At 43.8% G+C, this 19,291-nt stretch overlaps 1 protein-coding gene across 1 annotated transcript in view; it reads left to right on the forward strand.

The window, feature by feature from the left end:
* LOC147208017 (glypican-6-like) overlaps nucleotides 1-17,505 on the forward strand; it is a 71,075-nt gene extending 53,570 nt beyond the window's left edge. The window contains exons 8-10 of the mRNA XM_086107761.1: nucleotides 9,733-9,863; nucleotides 11,221-11,396; nucleotides 13,396-17,505. Of these exons, the coding sequence (XP_085963887.1) occupies nucleotides 9,733-9,863; nucleotides 11,221-11,396; nucleotides 13,396-13,619 (531 nt within the window). The 3' untranslated portion in view covers nucleotides 13,620-17,505. The remainder of the gene's footprint in view (nucleotides 1-9,732; nucleotides 9,864-11,220; nucleotides 11,397-13,395) is intronic.
* Nucleotides 17,506-19,291: the final 1,786 nt, after the last annotated feature.

The raw sequence follows: 19,291 nt of genomic DNA on the forward strand, positions 1-19,291 counted from the left end.
TCGTGTTGGACCTCTTCCATTGACGAAGTTTATGACAAAAAAAATCTGGATTTAGTCCTTGTGTGTGGCACAGTTCTTGCCACCTGCTCCTCGGGGATGGGTTCAACGCAGAGGTCAAATCTCATTGTACATCCTTAATGAGAGAAATAAAGTACCTTTATTTTATCTTTGAAGTTAAAGCACAGCACTCTGGCAGTCAGGTGCCGGTTCTTAGAGGCGAGCAAGCGACAATCATTTGAGATTATACCACCCCTTATATTCAGCAGGAGCGTGGAAAGGAATTAGGTCAGCCACATATCGAGTCGAGCCCTGACCATGGAGAGCAGCGGCGCCCGGGTCGGGTCGTCGAGAGCCCCGATCCAGCCAAGTTTTAGATGCCGCCCTCCTCCAACACAACTGATTCTCGTGGAATCCTGTCCACGATTTCGATCATTGGATCAGGCTGGACGGGGGCTCTCGCGACCCAACTCGGGCACCGCTGATGTATTGATTATGATTGGAATTGGACTTGAACGCATGAGACAAAGTGCCCTTTCTTAACCTTGCCGATCGCATGATCTCACTTTCAGGCAGTTGAACTCATGAAATCTGATTTTGCACATGAGCCTTGTTTAAAGTCCCAGGTGTTCATCTTGACAGAATTCAGCCGAATAAAATTGCTGCTCCATGGGCTTTAATTTTGACACGGAAAAGACACATTAGGAGTCGACCCATTCCACCAGGAGCAGTCTACACTTTAGGATGGCTTAATGGAAGAAATTGAGTGTAATATCCCTCATCATGTTCTCGCGAGTCTATAATCTCCTTAAGATAACAATCATTATGTTGTCATTTAGCTCGCTCGTGAAACAGAGACAAGCTGTTGGAGCCCTTTCAGCGAGTAAACCTCTTTTGCCGAATGCCTGAAGCGACAAGGCGCTGCGCATTTAGCTTTTTTCTCAAGTGTTTCCGTCAACGGGATGATAGTGGGACCACGGATATCAGTTCAGTGTGGCATTCAACCAACATGTTTACACAGTTACCCTGGAGGGAAATTCAATTCTGTGTGTGTGTGTGTGTGTGTGTTTGTGTGTGTGTGTTTGTGTGTTTGTGTGTGTGTGTTTTCCCCCCATCAAGAGTGAGATTTAAATGAGTGGTCCTGCGGTCTGGATCAAGCCACTGTAGCCCCTTTGATGATTGTTGTCACATCACACTGAAACGACACTAACCAAAAAAAAAAAAAAATAATAATAATAATCAAAGAAGCTATTTTAAAAATCTTAGGTCAAACATTTTTTTTTTAAAAAGCTGAGAATTCTCACTTTCATTGCGCGAGTGTAGAAATGGTCAGAGTCATCTGTCTTGGGACACAACTGCCAATTACATGACCAACGGCAACATCGCCATTAAATGTGCTGGAGATGGATCCAGCCTCAGCTCTAATTAAACTGACACAGCGCCTGCACATCACTTCTTCTTTTTTTTTTCTTCTTTTTTTTTGATCATTTGAGAGCCTTCAAACTGGGTGCAGATTGGGAAGAAAATGACAGTAAGTGTTAAGGCAGCCCCCCGGCAAAAGAAAATAAATCTGATTCTGTGCGTGCTGCGGTAACGCACACGGCGCGGGAATGCTGTTGGTTTTGCAAAACGTTGTCATGTGTTGACAGACAAGTGAACAACACCGGCTGGCGTCTCGGCTGCCGTATCACAACACACGTAAGTGAGATGTTGGTAGAGCTGAGAAGAAAGGAAACAATGTAGTGATGATATGGTAATCAATAAAAGAAAGAAGAAATATTTTGGTTGCCAAATGGCTTCTTTAATCATTAATGTAGCCTTGGTGCAACCTTTTTACTCATCAGTTCTGGCTGCAAGCCTCTAAAAGCCATTTTAAGAAGTCTGTGTTTCCTCTCATTCCAAAAGTTGCGGTCAGGAATTTTTAGATTTGATCTTCGCTTTCGGGGCACTTTTTTATGTGTTCGTCCTCCATTTCTTATCACGGTTGCCTGAAAGAACTGCCCGCCCTTCCCATTAGACTCATTTCCAAATGAATCAGCGATGCAAGACAAGAACAAAACAAAAAAAAAAGCATTGAGCTTTGTCTGCATTGTCCCCAACTTAATTGCTTCACTCCCACACGGTCGAATGAAGACAAAATACGACATCGGTGTGTAGATAGCAATTACGGTGAAGCTCTTCTTCATTGGCATGGCGTGATTTGTCAACGTCCCAAGCCGTCATGAGTTCACTCGGAAGTGTAAAATTCACTCCGCTTTGTTTGCTCACGTGTGTGAAGACGGAGGCTAAGCGTGATTTTTAGGTGACAACACCATCAAATTGGAACTGAGCCGGCGCAAAAAATAAAATAAATAAAATGTCCTCCCTACATTTCCTGTCTTACTTTATCTCAAGCTTAATGACCGTCAGTCGTTCCCGCCCGCCCGCCCTTGTTATTTTTGCGCGGCTTCTGTCTCAGATTTCAAAAATCTCACTGAGGCACACAAACTTGAAAAGGTTGAGAAAGGAAACACCCTTTTGTTGTTGGCGCAGGCTGCTGTGCTTGTCGCTCTCTCCCACTCTCCTCGTCTCGTTCTCCTCTTCCGCATTTCCACAGATCTTTTTGTCGGGTATAGCCGCTACATAATAAATGTCGAAACAATCCGAGCTTTGGGCTCGTGGAAGCGAAGCCTTTTGTTCAGAGTAGATGCATTGCGTCTGGCAGAAAGCTGCGCGCCAAACAACTGGAGGATTAGGGCGGGGTTGCCGTCAATCATGGGCAACACTGGGATTCAGGTCATTTTGCCGTTTTTGTCCAAAATAAAGTGCAATGCTGATTTTAAGATCCCCAAAAGGACGGAATTGTAAATAATCGAGCAGGCAACAAGTTGGATGAGACGTACTTTTTTTCGGAGCAATGAGGATGACGCCTTTCAAAACTCAACCTTAAATGTCACTCTTGCATCTTGGAAAGATGTGCGGTGGAGAAAATATTGAGTGAATTGCCATTAACATAAAAGGAAAAGGCAGTGTAAATTGAGGCTGGACAGGTTAGAATATTTTAATGTCTGATTAATCGTCTCTCAATGAACATGTTGGATTTTCAATCTCTGATGGACGCGACGTGTCGGTTGCGATAATACTTGCTGAAAATCACCGACAAGTTGGATCAAACACCACTGCTGTCAGCGACCAAAGATAAAAGTGCTCACGGGAAATTTAATTATATGAAGCCGCTTGCTACTCTCTGTCTAGGCATAGTCCGTGGATAGTTTGAGTCAATCCCCACCACTATGTTTGCAAAAAATAAAATAAAATAAATCCTGATGTACTTGCAGCGAGCATTCAATCTTACTACGACTTCACAACTTTCCAACTAAATGGGGAGCCGTTTCCCATTTGGGGCCTTAGGACCCAAACAGGTGATTTGTCAAACTTGCCTGCTTCAACCCCCGGAGGAGCTTGTCTGCCGGTTTGTCACCGCCTCTTCATCATCCAGCTGTTGGCTGATTGTATCGCTGCACGGCACATGATCCAACTGGGTTGGAAGTTGAAAGAAGCGTCACTGTGACGAAGGAAATCCATGCAAGGTCATTGTGTACGAAGCAAACCGCACCACCATGGTGATTGTAAATTGGAATCCAGTTGTTGAATCCAGCTTCTTTCATTTTAGGCAGCTGGCTAAAGTAACTCCTCTCCTTTCGCAAGAGCGCCTTGAAACAGTCATTCATGCCTTCATCACATCCCGGTTGGATTACTGCAATGCACTTGACTTTGGAGTCAACCAATCCTCCATTAAGCATCTCCAGTTGGTCCAGAATACTCCTGCTCGCCTCTTGACTGGAACTCGTAAGAGGGAGCACATAACTCCTACTCTCGCATCCCGACACATTGTAGAGTTCTTTTGAAGATCCTATTATTTGTTTTCAAATCTTTAAAATCCCCTCTGATGCAATTTGTGGTTTCCTGTCTGTGTCCATGTGGTCTTCAAATAGAACACCTTTCATGATCTCGCATCCCAACCTTGTCTCGTATGCATTGAGGCGAAACCGATGCTCCAATGATTTGCCGTTTGTTTTTCCCCAATTAGTTTCGTCAAGTCTTCTGCACCCAAATATAATACTCCCACTTTTGTCATGTTTTTCTTTTGTTTTGTTTGTTTCCCCTATTTCTAGCCTTGTACTAATTCGCTGCCAATGTACAGTGTAAGCATTTGCACTAGGTTGTGATAACACAGCATTCATTTACTGTATCTGATAAAAGTGTAACCAACTTAGTTTTCAAGCTGCTTTGAAAGTTTCGCTGACAGGGAGCCATCTGTTTGTGAAGCCCCTTTCCCCAAATGGAATATTTACCCTTGGGAGAAGACATGAAGCCAGTCGGGTTTGAAACATCCATCTGTGCTTATATTAGGCAGGTCATGGTTTGTTTAGCACGAATATGCTGCGCTAAAACATCTTCGCTGGCGAGGATCCTCGACGCCAGGGGTATGCAAACTTTTTCGTTTGAGTGCCACATGCATAGAAATGGAAGGCTGAAAGGGCCACTGTCAAATTCGGCAACATTTTGAAACACGCTCAAGCCAATCAAGAAATCAACGACCTAATGTTTGTATTGTCGAGTTCAAAAAAGTAAAAAGTTCTTCAGTACATCAACAAATTTATTAGGAGCAATGGCACCTATTTTATCGACGCTCTCTCTTCTCACTCTGCCCACCTTCACCTTTTTTTAACCAACCTCGCTGCCTCTGACAAATATCATTTTTAGGATTCATTCGTTGATTTATTTTGGGTCACGTCGCAGGCCGCTGAAAAACGGATGGAGGGGCCCCAGGCTGTAGTTTGGACACCATTACCGTACGCTCAAACATTTCCAATAATAATAAGAGTAAATAAAATAATAAAAAATATGAATCATTTGCACTTAGCACACAAGATGTATGATATATGTGCTGTCTATTTTATATATACAGTATATATACTGTACATACTGTATATATATAAAAATCTGCATCAGGGCCAACGATAACTTGCAGGTGGGACGCTTCAGGCTATACACTGATACCTTGGATGAGTGACACAAATAATGATGGAGTCATATGGGCTCTGTCTCAGATTCATTGATTAATCGACAAACTTATCGAGAGACTAATCAATCAGTAAAAAAAAGTGTCAGTTGCGACCCGAGTCTGAGCTTGTATTATTTTATATTGCTGGGTATTTGTTCATTCAGCCTTGCGTGGATTCGGCGATACCTAAAGAACAGGATCGCTAAAATGTCCACAATTTGAACCCTGCTGTCCCTCAGAGATGAGTATCAGTGCCACTTCCCATCTTCACTAAATCAGTCATAGTCTCATCACGACTCAGCTCTCCGTCCGTCTCTTTCCCCCCTGCAGAGCACACAAAGTGAGAGGGGGGGGGGGGGGGGCATCACTGCACGTCTTTAATGTGCCTGCGTTGAGCAACTCAAGCTCCCGTCTTGATAAGACCGAGCATTTATTTCTCTGCGGCAAACACGGCCTCTCCAGATACACCACATTGCTACATTTTCCTTTGCAATAAAAAAAAAGGACAGAAAATACAATTCCAGCAAGCCTCTTCACAACCAACTCTGGCCAAATGTCTCTGACAACTTGCGCCGTTTGGTTTTCAACAAAAATAGCAGTCTGCTATTGAACTCTTCCTCTACGACAGAAGTTGCACAGCTTTGACTCTGTCGGGCCCCATTGCAAGCACAAGTACTTTTCCCCTGAATCTTATTGCTGAGAGTCCATCTTCCAAACATATTTAATATGCTCGGCGTGATGGTCGAGAGAGTCTTTGCGCGACCTGTGGCCCTTAGATATTTCTCTCTGCGCATATTGCCTTGACCCTTGTTTATACATGTCAAAGAATGAAACTCCTCCCAAAGCGTAAGCATCGCATCAGACCCTCTTTTCGCAATCTGGAGTTATCAGCAACACGGGGGGGGCACTTTTGAGCCCGGCGGTAAGAGTAGCCCTGACACATTGCAGCACAAATGTAGTCAAGGGTGAAACATTTCTTATGCTTGCTTCTACTGTTTGCAGTCCACATGACATTTATGCAGTTTGTTAAACTCTTATTGCCAGAAACAGCAATGCTTAACACTAGGTGGTTGTTGTTGTTTTGTTTTTTGAATGGGTTTATTGGAATATGCCGTTTTCACATGCTCCGGTTCGTTCAAATAAAATAGCCGTGCATTTCCTGCTCTGATCGATGGCGTGGCTGGGATGCTGAGGTCTTCACTTCTGGTGGGCAACCAGACCCACATCAAAATCTGTTTAACCTCATTACCGCAGTTGTGGTTCGAGCTCCAGATGGCAATTAGTATGAGTGATGCCTGTTTCCCGCAGCAGAATTTCTGCAATTCGATTCCCGTTACATCGTGAAATGGGAGGAATATCAGGTAATAAAGTGTAGTACTGCATATTGAGGGGTTTTTGGTCAACGACAATTCTAAGTTACCCAAAAATCTCCTCGGTAGACACTGTCGCGTTACGTCATCACCACAACAATTTCACAGTGTCAATCAAAAGCAGACAACTTCTTTTTTTTTTTTTAATGGAGATTTCGTCGTGTCGCTCTTCTTTGGGATCTCATTCAATTGTGCCCGATGTTGTGGCTGGTACGTTGTCTCACTTGCGGGTCTCGCAACAGTTCTCAATGTAGCAGCTTTCTGTGATGGAGAGGAAATAAAATTCCGCCCCAATCCTCGAGAACATAAAAGAAAAGGAGAAGTCTCTAGAGAAGAAATCCAAAGAGTGAGCGCTCCTCCTGAGACAGCTAGCTGTACAACGCGAAAAAAAAAAAAGAATAGCATCTCGGAACCAATTGCTAGAAATACAAATGTAATAGGATTAAAATTCTACATGAGGATTATAGTTTGGATGTCATACAAATATTGTCAATCCAGCAGAATGGATCTAACACAATACAAGTCCAAGTAATTCCAGAGAAACACACATACAACAAGCTAGCACACGCAATCGCAGAAGCTAACACACTCAATAAAAGCAGATATATTCAACCATCAAGCACTTAAATATGTATTTAGTTCTAGTTTTATTATTATTTAGTCCCTAGTTCATTTTGAGCATCCCGCTGGCACACCTTAGTAGTGGGACAGATCCTCAAAGCCTTCTCGTATGATCACATGTGATCACAAAACTGAAGAACAGCAGAATCTCCCCAATATGTGCTCAATTTTACTGAATGGTGAGTGTTTTGAAATGCCCAAAAACAAAATAAAAACTTGGAAAGTTCTTCTTGCCACCTGGGTGAGACAATTCTATACGAAACACAACATTGAGTAAGACATGTTTGTTTTTGTATGTGGCCGTTTCCTTCTTCCTCGCCTCAATCAGTTGCTGGACGGATCCACTCGCAGGGCCGTCATATTTCTTGGTGAGCAGTTGTTATTATACATCAATTTGTAACATTAGACATGATATATCCTTTTGGACTATAGATGATTTCTTTTCAGCAAAAACCAAACCAATCTGAATATTTACGGTAACTGATTTGTCCAATTCCGTTACGTTCTACGGTGACAGTTCAACATTTCTGAAAAATCCAGAGATGGAAAATTGAAAGGAAATTAATGGTTTTCCAGCAGCATGACGACTCCACTCACTTGATCATTTCTGCTTGGCCAAATGTGATTTTGAGTTTGGCAGAGGCTTGTGCTAGAACAAGAACGATGAAAGACACTAGCTAAAGGGGATTCAGCAAATCAAGCTACTAAATGAAGAGCTCAGTGTTGATTTGGAAAACACGTTGCGTTATCAGGTGTGCCCTGGGGATTAGTATAATTTAGATTGGAAGAATATACTGTATGTCGTGTTTTGTACTCCGGTCGCTGCTCAAAATGTATCTCAAATCTGAAAACGGAGTGGGGATGGAGGCCTGCGCCGCAGCCGGGAAAGAGTTGTCATTGTGAGTTATCCAATGGTCGGCCGCAGCGATTGTTCGCTTGGTTGGCCAAATTCCTTGAATCACGTTGTGCAAAATTGGCAAGTATGTGACATCTTCTTTCCATGCAAGCACTTGGGAATGCACAGGAGTCCATCAATCTGCTGTTCAACATTTTGATTGATTGTGCCGAAACATTAATTAAACCCCAAATAGCCGAACGATGCCTGCTCATATGTTTTACATTCTCCATCCTCCATAGTCAATTTTCAGGGGTGGAGAAAATGAGTCAGTCAGCGTAGCAAATTAAAAATGTATGGCAAAGGCGGGAACGCAGTAGAAAGTCCAACATTTTGCGCTTGGAACTCAACTGCGGGAAATTATTTTCATTTTCATTTATTTCAACTTGATTTGCGGATTCACTCTCACATCCAAGCGATTCCTACAACCACGAAACATTATGGACGACATGGAATATTTTTAAGGGGCAGCACAGCTCAGTGGTCGAGTGCTCGACACCCAACCCGAAGGTTGTGGGTTTGATCCTCAACCCCTGTGACCATGCTGAAGTGTCCTTGAGCAAGACACCGAACCCCCAGTTGCGGAAACAGGACTATACAAGCGCCATACAAGTGAAAGCCCGTTGCTCATTTCAATGTTAAAATCAAACATTTTTGCTCAGCAGGGCAACAGCCGCGGAACATTTCTTCGACCGGGGCTTATTTGATGATAATGAGTTCCAAGATTGGCACGCTGATGAACTTGTGTTCTCTCTTATCATATATATCACACACAATGGCAACAACATCTGTTCATGATGAGTCCTCATGTTTTTCCCCCTCCTGTTTACTTTTCACCCACTCAAACTCAGTGCTGAGTCCAGATGGAATCAGTCACGGGTGGGCACTTGTTCTAAATTTTCAAGTCGAAAGCCCCACGTCTGCCTTGTGTGAATCAAAGACAAACACAATATGGATGCAAGTGGACAAGACACGTGGGAAGAAAACCAAATGAAAACTCTCTTGATGGAGTACGTGGACAGAATAAGCGATGCAAAGCATGGGAAGATGAATGTTGCCCTTTGTCAGTACCTTCGAGAGATGACAGCATTGTTTTATGTTACTTTTTCACGTGTGACAAAGTGACATGCTCGGTTAGACACAGGATTACGTGTGGGTGGTTTCCATAAGCCCGTTCTCTGTCACAAAACACGAATGCAGTCATCTCTCAAGAGCACGATCTTGGACAAAAGTGTCCGGAATGAGTTTGCTCCGGCAGGTTGTCCGGGCTCTCCCTCGGAAACAAGCTGAGTCATCTGAACAAGTCTCAAAGTAGAGCCTCTGGTCTTGCACAATGGGGACCAGACAGATAAAATGGCTCGGGCATATGATGAGGATAAATGCTGAAGAGACCATGTCACCCGGCTCGCTTGGGAAGGCCTCAGGATCTCCAAAGGATTAGCGAAAGAAAACAGATGGATGGATCACCCACCATTTCACACTCACACTCAGAGCTCCAAAAAATGAGGAGTGTACCCATGCGAGCAACGAGAGCTCATGCTATACAAAGGGAAGCTAAGGCCCGAGTCCAGTTCTAAACCACAACATTTCATGTGCCGCCGTGCTGTCCCTGCGCCAATTAAACTCGCCCTTTCCATAACTCTTGTTTTGGACCTCATTTGATTGCTAAACTGCATGCAAGCAGCCAGTAAATGGGGAGGGTGGGGGAGGGGGGGTGTCTTCTGTCTGACTTTTTCAGACTTCAAGGAGTCAACTAAAAATCATGCTAATGTCTTTCTGTGCTCTCGTTTGGCCTGCGGCAGGTGATTGACATCAGAGAGAAACTAAAGGTGTCCAAAGGGTTCTGGTCCAACCTGCCAGATGATATCTGCGCCGATGGCAAATTGGCAGAGTCTGACGAAGAGCAGTGTTGGAATAGTCACACCAAGGCCAGGTGAGGACTTTTGGTGACGCTTTTCAAACGGCACAAATGCGGGTCCGCTCTTTGGTGATCGTACTCTGGTCGGGATGAAAGTAACAACACTGTGTTACGAGACGAACTCTCACTCTCAAAGTACAATAATTTGTGCCGATAAGCAGAAACGCAAGATTCGAATGCCCACAGGGGTCCCAACTTCAGTTCTTACCACTGCAGTGCGAAGATCACTGAGTTGTACAGAGGATCGGATTGGCCGCTTCCTTTGACAGCAAATCAGAGAGACAGGCTGAATATTTTACCACAGCTGTCCCCTTTGCCCACCGCAAATAACAAAATCACAGATGGTGCAATCAAAGATGTTCATTCTCTTGCTTCTGCCAGCACTGTTATTAGAGGCCAATCTAAATCCGGAAAGGGAATCAATTGCTTTGCGACAGTAAAACGCCATGAACAGTCAAGACATGAGTGGACGGTATAATAAAATCGTCTCCTTGAAATTTTGCTTCAACGCTAACAAGGTGTGCTTTACATCAGTGGCGGAGCTACACTTTGATCCTTGAGGGAGGCGTGGGATGGCCAGACAAAACAAAAACTTGGAAGCGCGTTTATCAATTATAATAAAAATAGGAAGACTAAAATACATGGTGTAATTTCTTTAGAAACTACTCATATATCTTTTACCCCCCATCTTTTCATTTTTGACACACCTTCAAACAAAACAGGAGCCTACTTAAAGTCACACAAGGTGATCAGATCTCCACTTTCAGTCTATAAAATGTCAAGAAAAATAAACCAATGTAGATGGTGCATTTAAGTTGATCTGCATTTTTTTTCTTTCTTTTTTTTTTTTTTTAAACAAACCATCAAAATTCTTCAGAAAATGCCGATTGACATATATTATATTTTCTATAGGGAGAACGGTGCTGGAATGTGGGAAAACAATTCCAGGAAATATCGGAAAATACCCAAAAGTCAAATGATCTGGCCGGACACCTCGAGGGTCCAAGGAAATTTCAGGAGGGAGCAGTGCCCCTTTGCCCCCCCCCCCCCCCCGCTTGCTCTGCCAGTGTTTTGCTTTATTTCACAATAATACAAATTGATCCAAGAGAAGATATTTGTTATTTAAATTATCTAAACAGAATCTGCAAAATTAACATTATGTTATAGAACAACACAGCATTTGCATTTTTTACTGGAATTATGTTTTTCTGAAAAATAAGGGCCATATTTTTTAATTAATTTGTTTGTTTATTGAGAAAACGGAACAACTGAAGCCAGTTGTCAACATAGGATTTCCAGTAACAACCAAAAACAGACCATTCGATGAAATGGATTCACCGAAATGTGTGTTGCTGCGTGTATTTTTCTCTAGATATTTCCCAGAGGTGGTGAAGGAGGGACTAACCAACCAGGTGAACAACCCAGAGGTGAACTTGGACATCACCAGGCCAGACACGTTAATTCGACAACAAATAATGGCCCTGCGTGTCATGAGCAACAAGCTGAAAAATGCATACAATGGAAATGACATCTACTTCCAAGATTCCAGTAAGTGTGGCCAACTGGCTGTGATGACATACAGTATTTGTTTTTGTAGATTCATGAAGAAACCGGAGTGGGACAAAAAAAAAAAAAAAAACCACGATGCACATGTATGGTACACGTGAGAATGCCATGAGCTATTGGAGCAAAGTAAGATTTCAGCTGATTATCCGGTAGCAACTCATCACACAACTTGGAGGGATGCATCCGTTTTACAATGAAGCAAGACCGGCATCATTAAGTTAACAGATAGCCGTTGTCATGGTGACACAGAAAATAGAACATTACAAGAAATAGTCAGTGAGCTCAGAGAAGAAACATCTTAAAGTGGTTGTCGTCGTTGCAGGAATAACAAAAAACACAAACAAGGAGTGTTGGGGGACATTTAATGTGACGCTATCACAGTACAGGCACAGTGTGGACCTCAGAATTGTCTGTCAATCCTTCCTCATAGATTCTGTGACTATTCTCCAGGATCAGCACCTTTTTTTTTCTTCATTATACTGTCGGGGGGGAAAAATGCAACATTTGTACCTTTTCAGGTCTGATGGTTTGTCACATTTATTGCACATGTGGAGACCCACCGTTTTTGATATGTGCTGTTTGTAGGCAAATACCATATGTGCTGTACGGTACATGCACATTCGATATATTACAGACACGATATACTAGACCAGGGTTGGGGCAGCATGATAAAAGATGAGTCCCCTGTCACACCTGATCAGTTTATCACTCATGTCAATTAGTAGCACTTGCACCTGTTCACCTCCATTAGAGGAGAAAATCAAGCTAACGATGACCCTGCCAACACACAGAAAAAGGTGAAGCGTTTCACATGTGTGTACCAAGATGTGCACAATTACATGTACAGATGTACTACGACATCGTGAGCTACTTTATCTCGGGGAACATTGGAACGAGCAGTCGCAGTCACCGTTTCATGGTCACAATGTGCAACTACAATTTACCGTGACGGTTAAGGCCCGCATTCAATGAACGATGAGTCACATAAACAAGCTTCAGCGCGAATGATTGAATGATCCCATGACAGAAGAAGTTGAGTAGCACGCCACAATGCGTGGAAACGAAAGGTGGCCGAAAAGTACCCAACTACACAGACTGCAAGGAGTAGAAGAAATATGTAGACCGCTTATTCATGGTCGGGTCACGGCGATAACAGCTTCAGCAGGGAAGTCCAGACTTCCCTCTCCCCAGCCACTTCTTCCAGCTATTTCCGGGGGATCCCGAGGCGTTCCCAAGCCAGCTGGGAGACTTTGTCTCTCCAGTATGTCCTGGGTTGTCGTCCTCGGGGCCTCGTGCCAGTGGGACATGCCCGGAACACCTCACCAGGGAGGCGTCCAGGAGGCATCCTAAACAGATGCCCGAGCCACTTCATCTGTCTCCTCTCGACGTGGAGGAGAAGCAACTGGACTCTGAGCCCCTCTTGGGTAACCGGGCTTCTCACCTTATCTCTAAGAGAGATCCCTGCGGAGGAAACTCATTTCGGCCGCTACTATCCGGGATATCGTTCTTTCGGTCACGACCCATAGCACGTGACCATAAGTGAGAGTAGGAACGCAGATCAACTGGTAAATCGAGAGCTTCGCCTTTACCTTTGGCCTCAGCTCCTTCTTCACCATGACGGACCGACACAAAGTGTGCTAGCCTCACTCATATGGCCAAATAATTTAAGCTCAATATTTGAACTTTTGTCAAGGTGTGACTTGCAAGTCCCGACTTCCTGACCAGCGTAATACATGTCCGATACACTGCATACCACTACATTAGATCATAGGTTAAGGAGGCCATTAGTAGATTCCGACGGATATTCCGGATAATGTTGTAAAACATTGTGACATGTTGCTCTGCCCTGCCCACACAATCCACAATGTTGTCATCAAATGTTTTGGTGAACTGAGATTTTGTCGTGGGGCACCGGAAATGAAGAGGCTCATTTAGAAAAGTTTTGGCCCACACAATGTCAACGCGTGCTTCCTCCACACAGGCGACGAAGGCAGCAGTTCCGGCAGCGGCAGCGGCTGCTCGGACGGCTGCACGACGGAGGCCGTCCTCGTGGGATCCAAGGCTCCTGTGATCAGGGCCGACAGAAGTGACGTCCACACAGCGGCAGCGGCGGCGGGCAAGACGCTTTCCCACGGACCGTCGCAATTATTAATGATGACCGCCCTCATAACATCATTTAGCGCGGCGCAGCCCAGATGGAGATAATACGATGAGCGCGAGTTGCTCACTAACTACGATACTGCCGTGCACAGTCTGTTTAAGCACGTTCAACGGCTGCTCCCTCACCATACCTGTCGAAGCTTCAGGAAAACACCCCGTTGAGACTGGCTGACTGTGTGCAAGGACTGAAACCAGGACAGCGCTGCGTCCTTGTCATCCCCAACAAAAATACTTGGTGACAAAACTGAAAAAGCTTTTCACCCCTGAACAAAAATGGTGGCGGTCACTCATTGTTTTGGAGTGCATTTTCAGTATCATCGTTGGTGACAACTCACTCGGTGGCGTTCCTGCCGGTTATATTTTCTAGATAATGCAGGAATGTGATTTTATTTCCTTCGTACAACAACTTCGGGACTGGCGTCAGTTGATTGTATTTGACCACCGCCAACCCCCACCTTTGAATAGAAGAAAAAAAATGCTTACTGTGTGCATGCAAAGAAATATTATTCATTTCAATGCAGGCTTTGAAATCTTTTGGCTTTAATGATTTGGACAAGATTATACACGAGTTGATCAGAATTTTCTGACATAGGAAATCAGTTTGGCTTCAGGCGACTGCTTTAATTTCGGCATGTCATCCTTGCACATTTCCTCTCCAAAACTGGGGCTGTTGGACTGCACCGAGGGAACCGCTTTGCACAGATATATTTTGCCGGCTTTTTTGAATCATACCTGAAACACAAATTTAAATACCTCATTTTTTTTCCAATCAATTTTGGTATCATGCTAGCTATAATTGTTTCCATTGAAGGTACTGAAATGTCATGTTGTTGGTTGAGTCAAAGACTAATAACTCTAAAAACCTATACATGAGAGATTACTAACTTGCTTTGATTTTGATTTGTTCTTAGAAGGCTGTACTCCATCTATAAATTCTGACCTCTTTTCCCAATCAGTATTTACTTCAGTCATCAGACCGCAGCTTCCAAATATAAGGCAGAGGTATGGTCTCGGCACAATCTCCACAAAGCCATCGATTTGAAACTAAGCTGAGAGCAGAGGTGAGAGCCACGTGCCGGTAATCAAACGACTAAGGTCACTCCGCACTACTCTGTTGATCTCCTGCTGACTGTGACCTCAACATGATATAAAAGCTTTTAGGGCATGGCCAGTTTCACGTGCCAACATGTAATTTATGTAACCTTGGGTCACGAAAAGCCAAGTTACAGACATGTTGCAAGGGAGACCAATAAAAGGGGGCAAATGTTCACGGTATCAGGGCGGTGCAGAGTCACAAGGATGCAGTGTGTCTCAAGATAAAAACCTGACAAGTGAGTCTCTTTTCCTAAAGCCTTCCTGTCGAGCAAATTAACAGCTGCGGTGAGCATCTCAAACAGATTACACGTTCCATGTAGTGGGTACGGAACATTACTCCTTTCCTCGCTGCTCTCCAGAAGGAGATGAAGCGCTTTTCCCTCACGGCCGTTGTCCTTTAAAAGTTCTTAAATACAAAACGACAAGCACAACGGAAATATGGCGCTCCTGTCGTTCCTCTCAAATGAGCAAATAGTTGTGTGGTTGTGGATTGAGACATTTGACACGAAATAAAAGTATTTGTATTTGACCATATGGTTTTCCGGAGAGAGTGCAACAAAAAAGCCTGCAGGTCAAGTCAGAATGAGAAGCAAATGAATTCTCTCATCTCTTTCCGTGCAGAAAGTGTATTAGCAGGAGGCGACCAGCAGATTCCAGGCAAACTCACCATGGCGCAATTGAATCAGGGACAAGACTCCCCAGTGTGAAACAGAGAGCCATACAGAAATAGATGAGCAGCACATTGCGTAGTTGGGGACATGAAGCTCAAACTGTTTAGAAGTGCTAATTTCTCAGCAAGTACACCACTCTCAACCCAACTGCGCTCCCTCCTACGTGCTCAAGTCAGGAGGTGAGCAGCATTTTGGACCAACTGGGGACGCTTGAGGGATGACTGATTGACTCCAAAATGAAATACATGACAGTAAGACACCAGAGATGTTAGAAAGGCACGGATTAGTGTTTTTATGAAAGGAGAGGCTTTTGTTTAGCAGGTGGCCTAAAAATGTGTTTGTTTGTTTTTAAAGCTGGATTTAATGGCGCCACCAATTTAAAAAATCACTGCCCAATTTGAAACCCAGATTCTAGACTGCTGGCATTAGATGATAAGATGCCAGTGGACCTGGGTCAACAGGGGGAGATATGTAAGGGCCACTGGGGACCATAATTCATTTGGAAGGTTGAGGTTCAAGAGGTTTCGTGCCATCCAGGCTTTAATTTCCTACAGACAGGACAAAAGTGGCTTAAGGAGAAAGGGTCCTTTTTGCTTTGCGGGACATAGATCTGACTGTCATCCACAAAGCAGCGAAAAGAAGCATCATGCTTTCTCAATCTAGTACAAAGGAATGAAAACAGCAGGGGCTCCGAAATTGAACCCTGTGGAACGCTATAACACAGTGGGGCAGAGTGGGACTCAGAGCAACCAAGGCTAACACAAAAAATAAATAAATAAATACATCCTGCCTGCCAAATAGGACCTAAACCACTGCAGGGCGCTCCCACCAATGCCCGCCATGTGTTGTAAACGAGCCAACATATGCTGTGCCGTTTCAAAAACCGCAGTCAGGTCCAACAAACAAGATGTGCACAGTCTCCAGTGTCATTAGCCAGGAGGATGTCATTAAAACCATGCAGCATCATAAACCCTGACTGGAAACCTCGAGTTGAAATGGATCTTTTGTCACCTCGGTGAGAGACTCACGTCGAATGATATCGCCACAATTTAAATTGAAAATCCTTGAGATTCTATCCATTTGGTGTGTGAATACTGACAGAATATCATTTTCACAAATTTTGTTTGTCAAAAATAAGGTGACTGACAATGCGGTAATTTATGGGATAGCGTCACTTACAAAGTGTGTAATCGGATTGATACGTTGTCATCCTATGCTGCTCACAGCCCCGAGAAGGCATATTTGGATGATGCCTGGTCACTGCAGAGCACAGCATCCCTCGGAATTCACCTCCAGTCTTTTTCTGAGGGAGATGTCATGTTTTTCAGCTTTTCTGCCTTAACAGCTGTGTATGAGCATCTGTGGCTTTGCGAAGGCTGACACGCCTGCACTCTTCCGACTCCAAACACGATGGTTGTCTGGAAAGAGGGTTTTGACTGACTGAGAATAAGTAGGTCCTTATTGGTGTCCCTGAAGTGATGTGAAGAAAAATCCAAAAAGACTTATTATATGCAGTAGGTCCAACCCCACCACCCCGCCCCCAAAAAATAAAAAACAAAATTTGCTCTTCTCCGATTTGTTAAGAGCGACGTTTGCCCTTTTCCTCTGTCTTGCGTATTCTCTCCTTGACAAGCTATCACAACACTGTCACACATACTGCACCAGTGTCAAAGATACTTCAAAGCGGAATTTCATTTGTCCGGAAAACAACTTCGGTCTCCTTTGCACCCTCTGGCATTTCAAAAGCGAAAAAGAACAGACTCTGTAACTGACAACGGTGGCCGACGACTTGAGGTTTGCGTGTTTGCGGAATGTTTCAAACAAAATGTTTTTATGCAAGGTCCTTTCCATTTCGATGTACAACGCTTCATGCACTTTTGCTTGGTCATATGCTGTGAGCGTGGTACTGTACAGTATGTTTCATTTGCAAAATCGGCTAAGCAAGGAGCACAGCTACCAATGGACAGTGTTTGAAGTGTTGTTTGAACTGAAGTTGTTGATACAGCAGATATGCCTTACCATTTTTTTTTAAATAATTGAATGGATTGCTCATTTGGCTTTTGTTACTTAAAATGACACAAAGTAATATTAAAGAGTTTGTTTTAAAAATGTGATTTTCTCTCTGTTAATTGATGCATAAATGAACATGAAATCTCGATGGGGTCTTTGCATTCTTGTCACACTTTTGTTAGGAATTGTTCAAAGCACTCAAACAATGACCATGGATAAAATCCTGTCGGGATAACTCCTGCCACGGTACGCACCACGTACTGCACTGTATAGACTTACCACAAAGACCAAATTATCGATCTTAGTGGTTAAGAGTAGGGGCTTAGGGTGAATTTTTTTTTTTTTACCCCAACGCAATTCATTTTAGCGGCTAACTTATTCACATTAATATCTTAAATGAATAAAAGTGTATTACTTTCAAGGAGAACTTAGATAGGGTGACACAGCAGTCGACTGGTTAGCACGTCGGCCTCGCAATGCAGAGGTGCAGGGTTCGATTCGGGCTCCGGTCTTCCTGTGTGGAGTTTTCAAGTTGCCTGCGTGGTTTTTCTCCGGGTACTCCGGTTTCCTCCCACATTCCAAAAACATGCATGGCAGGCTGATTGAACACTCCAAATTGTCCCTCGGTGTGAGTGTGAGCACAGACGGTTGTTTGTCTCGGTGTGCCCTGCGATTGGCTGGCAACCAGTTCAGGGTGCCCCCCGCCGACTGCCCGAAGACGGCTGGGATAGGCTCCAGCAACCCCGCCGCCCTTGCGAGGACAAAAGCAAATGCAAAAACGAGAACGTACTTACAGGACAGGCTTTGAGCTTTTATGACTTTCATTTTCTCGACTCAAGTCTCCCTCGACTCTTTTCTGAAGCAAAGAGAAATCAGGTGTGAAAGGAGGAAGAAATCTGCCGCCTATCGCTGACTGCTTCCATTCGCCGGGGGCACACAAGGTGCAAATTTGTCTTATTTTTCACCAGCTTTTGAGTGGGCACATTAACTATTGAATCAACGCCAGTTTCAAGTGTCATTGGCGGGTGTTTATTGGATAGTGCACACAAGGGAACGGCAATCAGCAGCTCTTAATTAATTCTACACCAACCAGGATGCTCATCATTAGGCGTGCATGATGCTTTGTTTTTTTTGAGGGGGGGGGGGGGTTGGTTTTTTTTGCACGTGTTCAATGACAGTGGATGGTTGAAAGGTGTGATCTGTGAAAAGTGTAAACCCTTCAATTGCTTCCGTTTACTCATCGGCGGGTCATTTTAAGGTATTGTAATTGGAGAATATTTAAAAAGCTTTCTGAAACCATGTTTGGCATTAGTGGTGCGGAGAATGTTAGTGGTTGAGAATTGAGCCGTTTGATGTGCGTCAGCTTACATAAGAATCAACGGTATCGACATGGTCGGTAATTGCAAACACGAAATATAAATGAATGACTTTATGTAATTCTGCATTTCAACAAATTTTACCATTCCCGTTGGTGGACGGCTGCTGTTCATTCATCTGTGTCTGTTAATATTTTAACAAAATAAAAAGTGTTACAAAACTATGTTGGGACAGATGAAGCGGACGAGCCAGATGACATAACATCAGATAAAACAGCACAAATAAGGTCAATGGCAGATGGCATGACTGTTTGCACAGAGTGAACTTTCCTCGTTGAAATATCAGATCAGATTGGGAAAAAGCATGATTAGAAACTGAGCAAAAAGAACTTCCGTTGAAATTAAACATTTTATCATGTACACCTTCAAGGATACGTTTTGCTTCGAAAGTCAACATCCCTGATTAAGAAGTGCCCTATTTCTGTTTCCCCTGTCCTGCCTTATCTTATTTGCGAGCCTTTCCCGGCTCATTTTGGGGGAGAGGCAGTCTTCTCCCCAAACTATCGGCCGGCCAATCACAAGGCATGTCGAAAGACAAACAACTTCACAATGTCATGGGCAGTTC

This window comes from Hippocampus guttulatus, chromosome 3 (assembly GCF_054856545.1).
Source record: "Hippocampus guttulatus isolate MCC_2025c chromosome 3, RoL_Hgut_1.0, whole genome shotgun sequence".
Lineage (NCBI taxonomy): Eukaryota > Metazoa > Chordata > Actinopteri > Syngnathiformes > Syngnathidae > Hippocampus > Hippocampus guttulatus.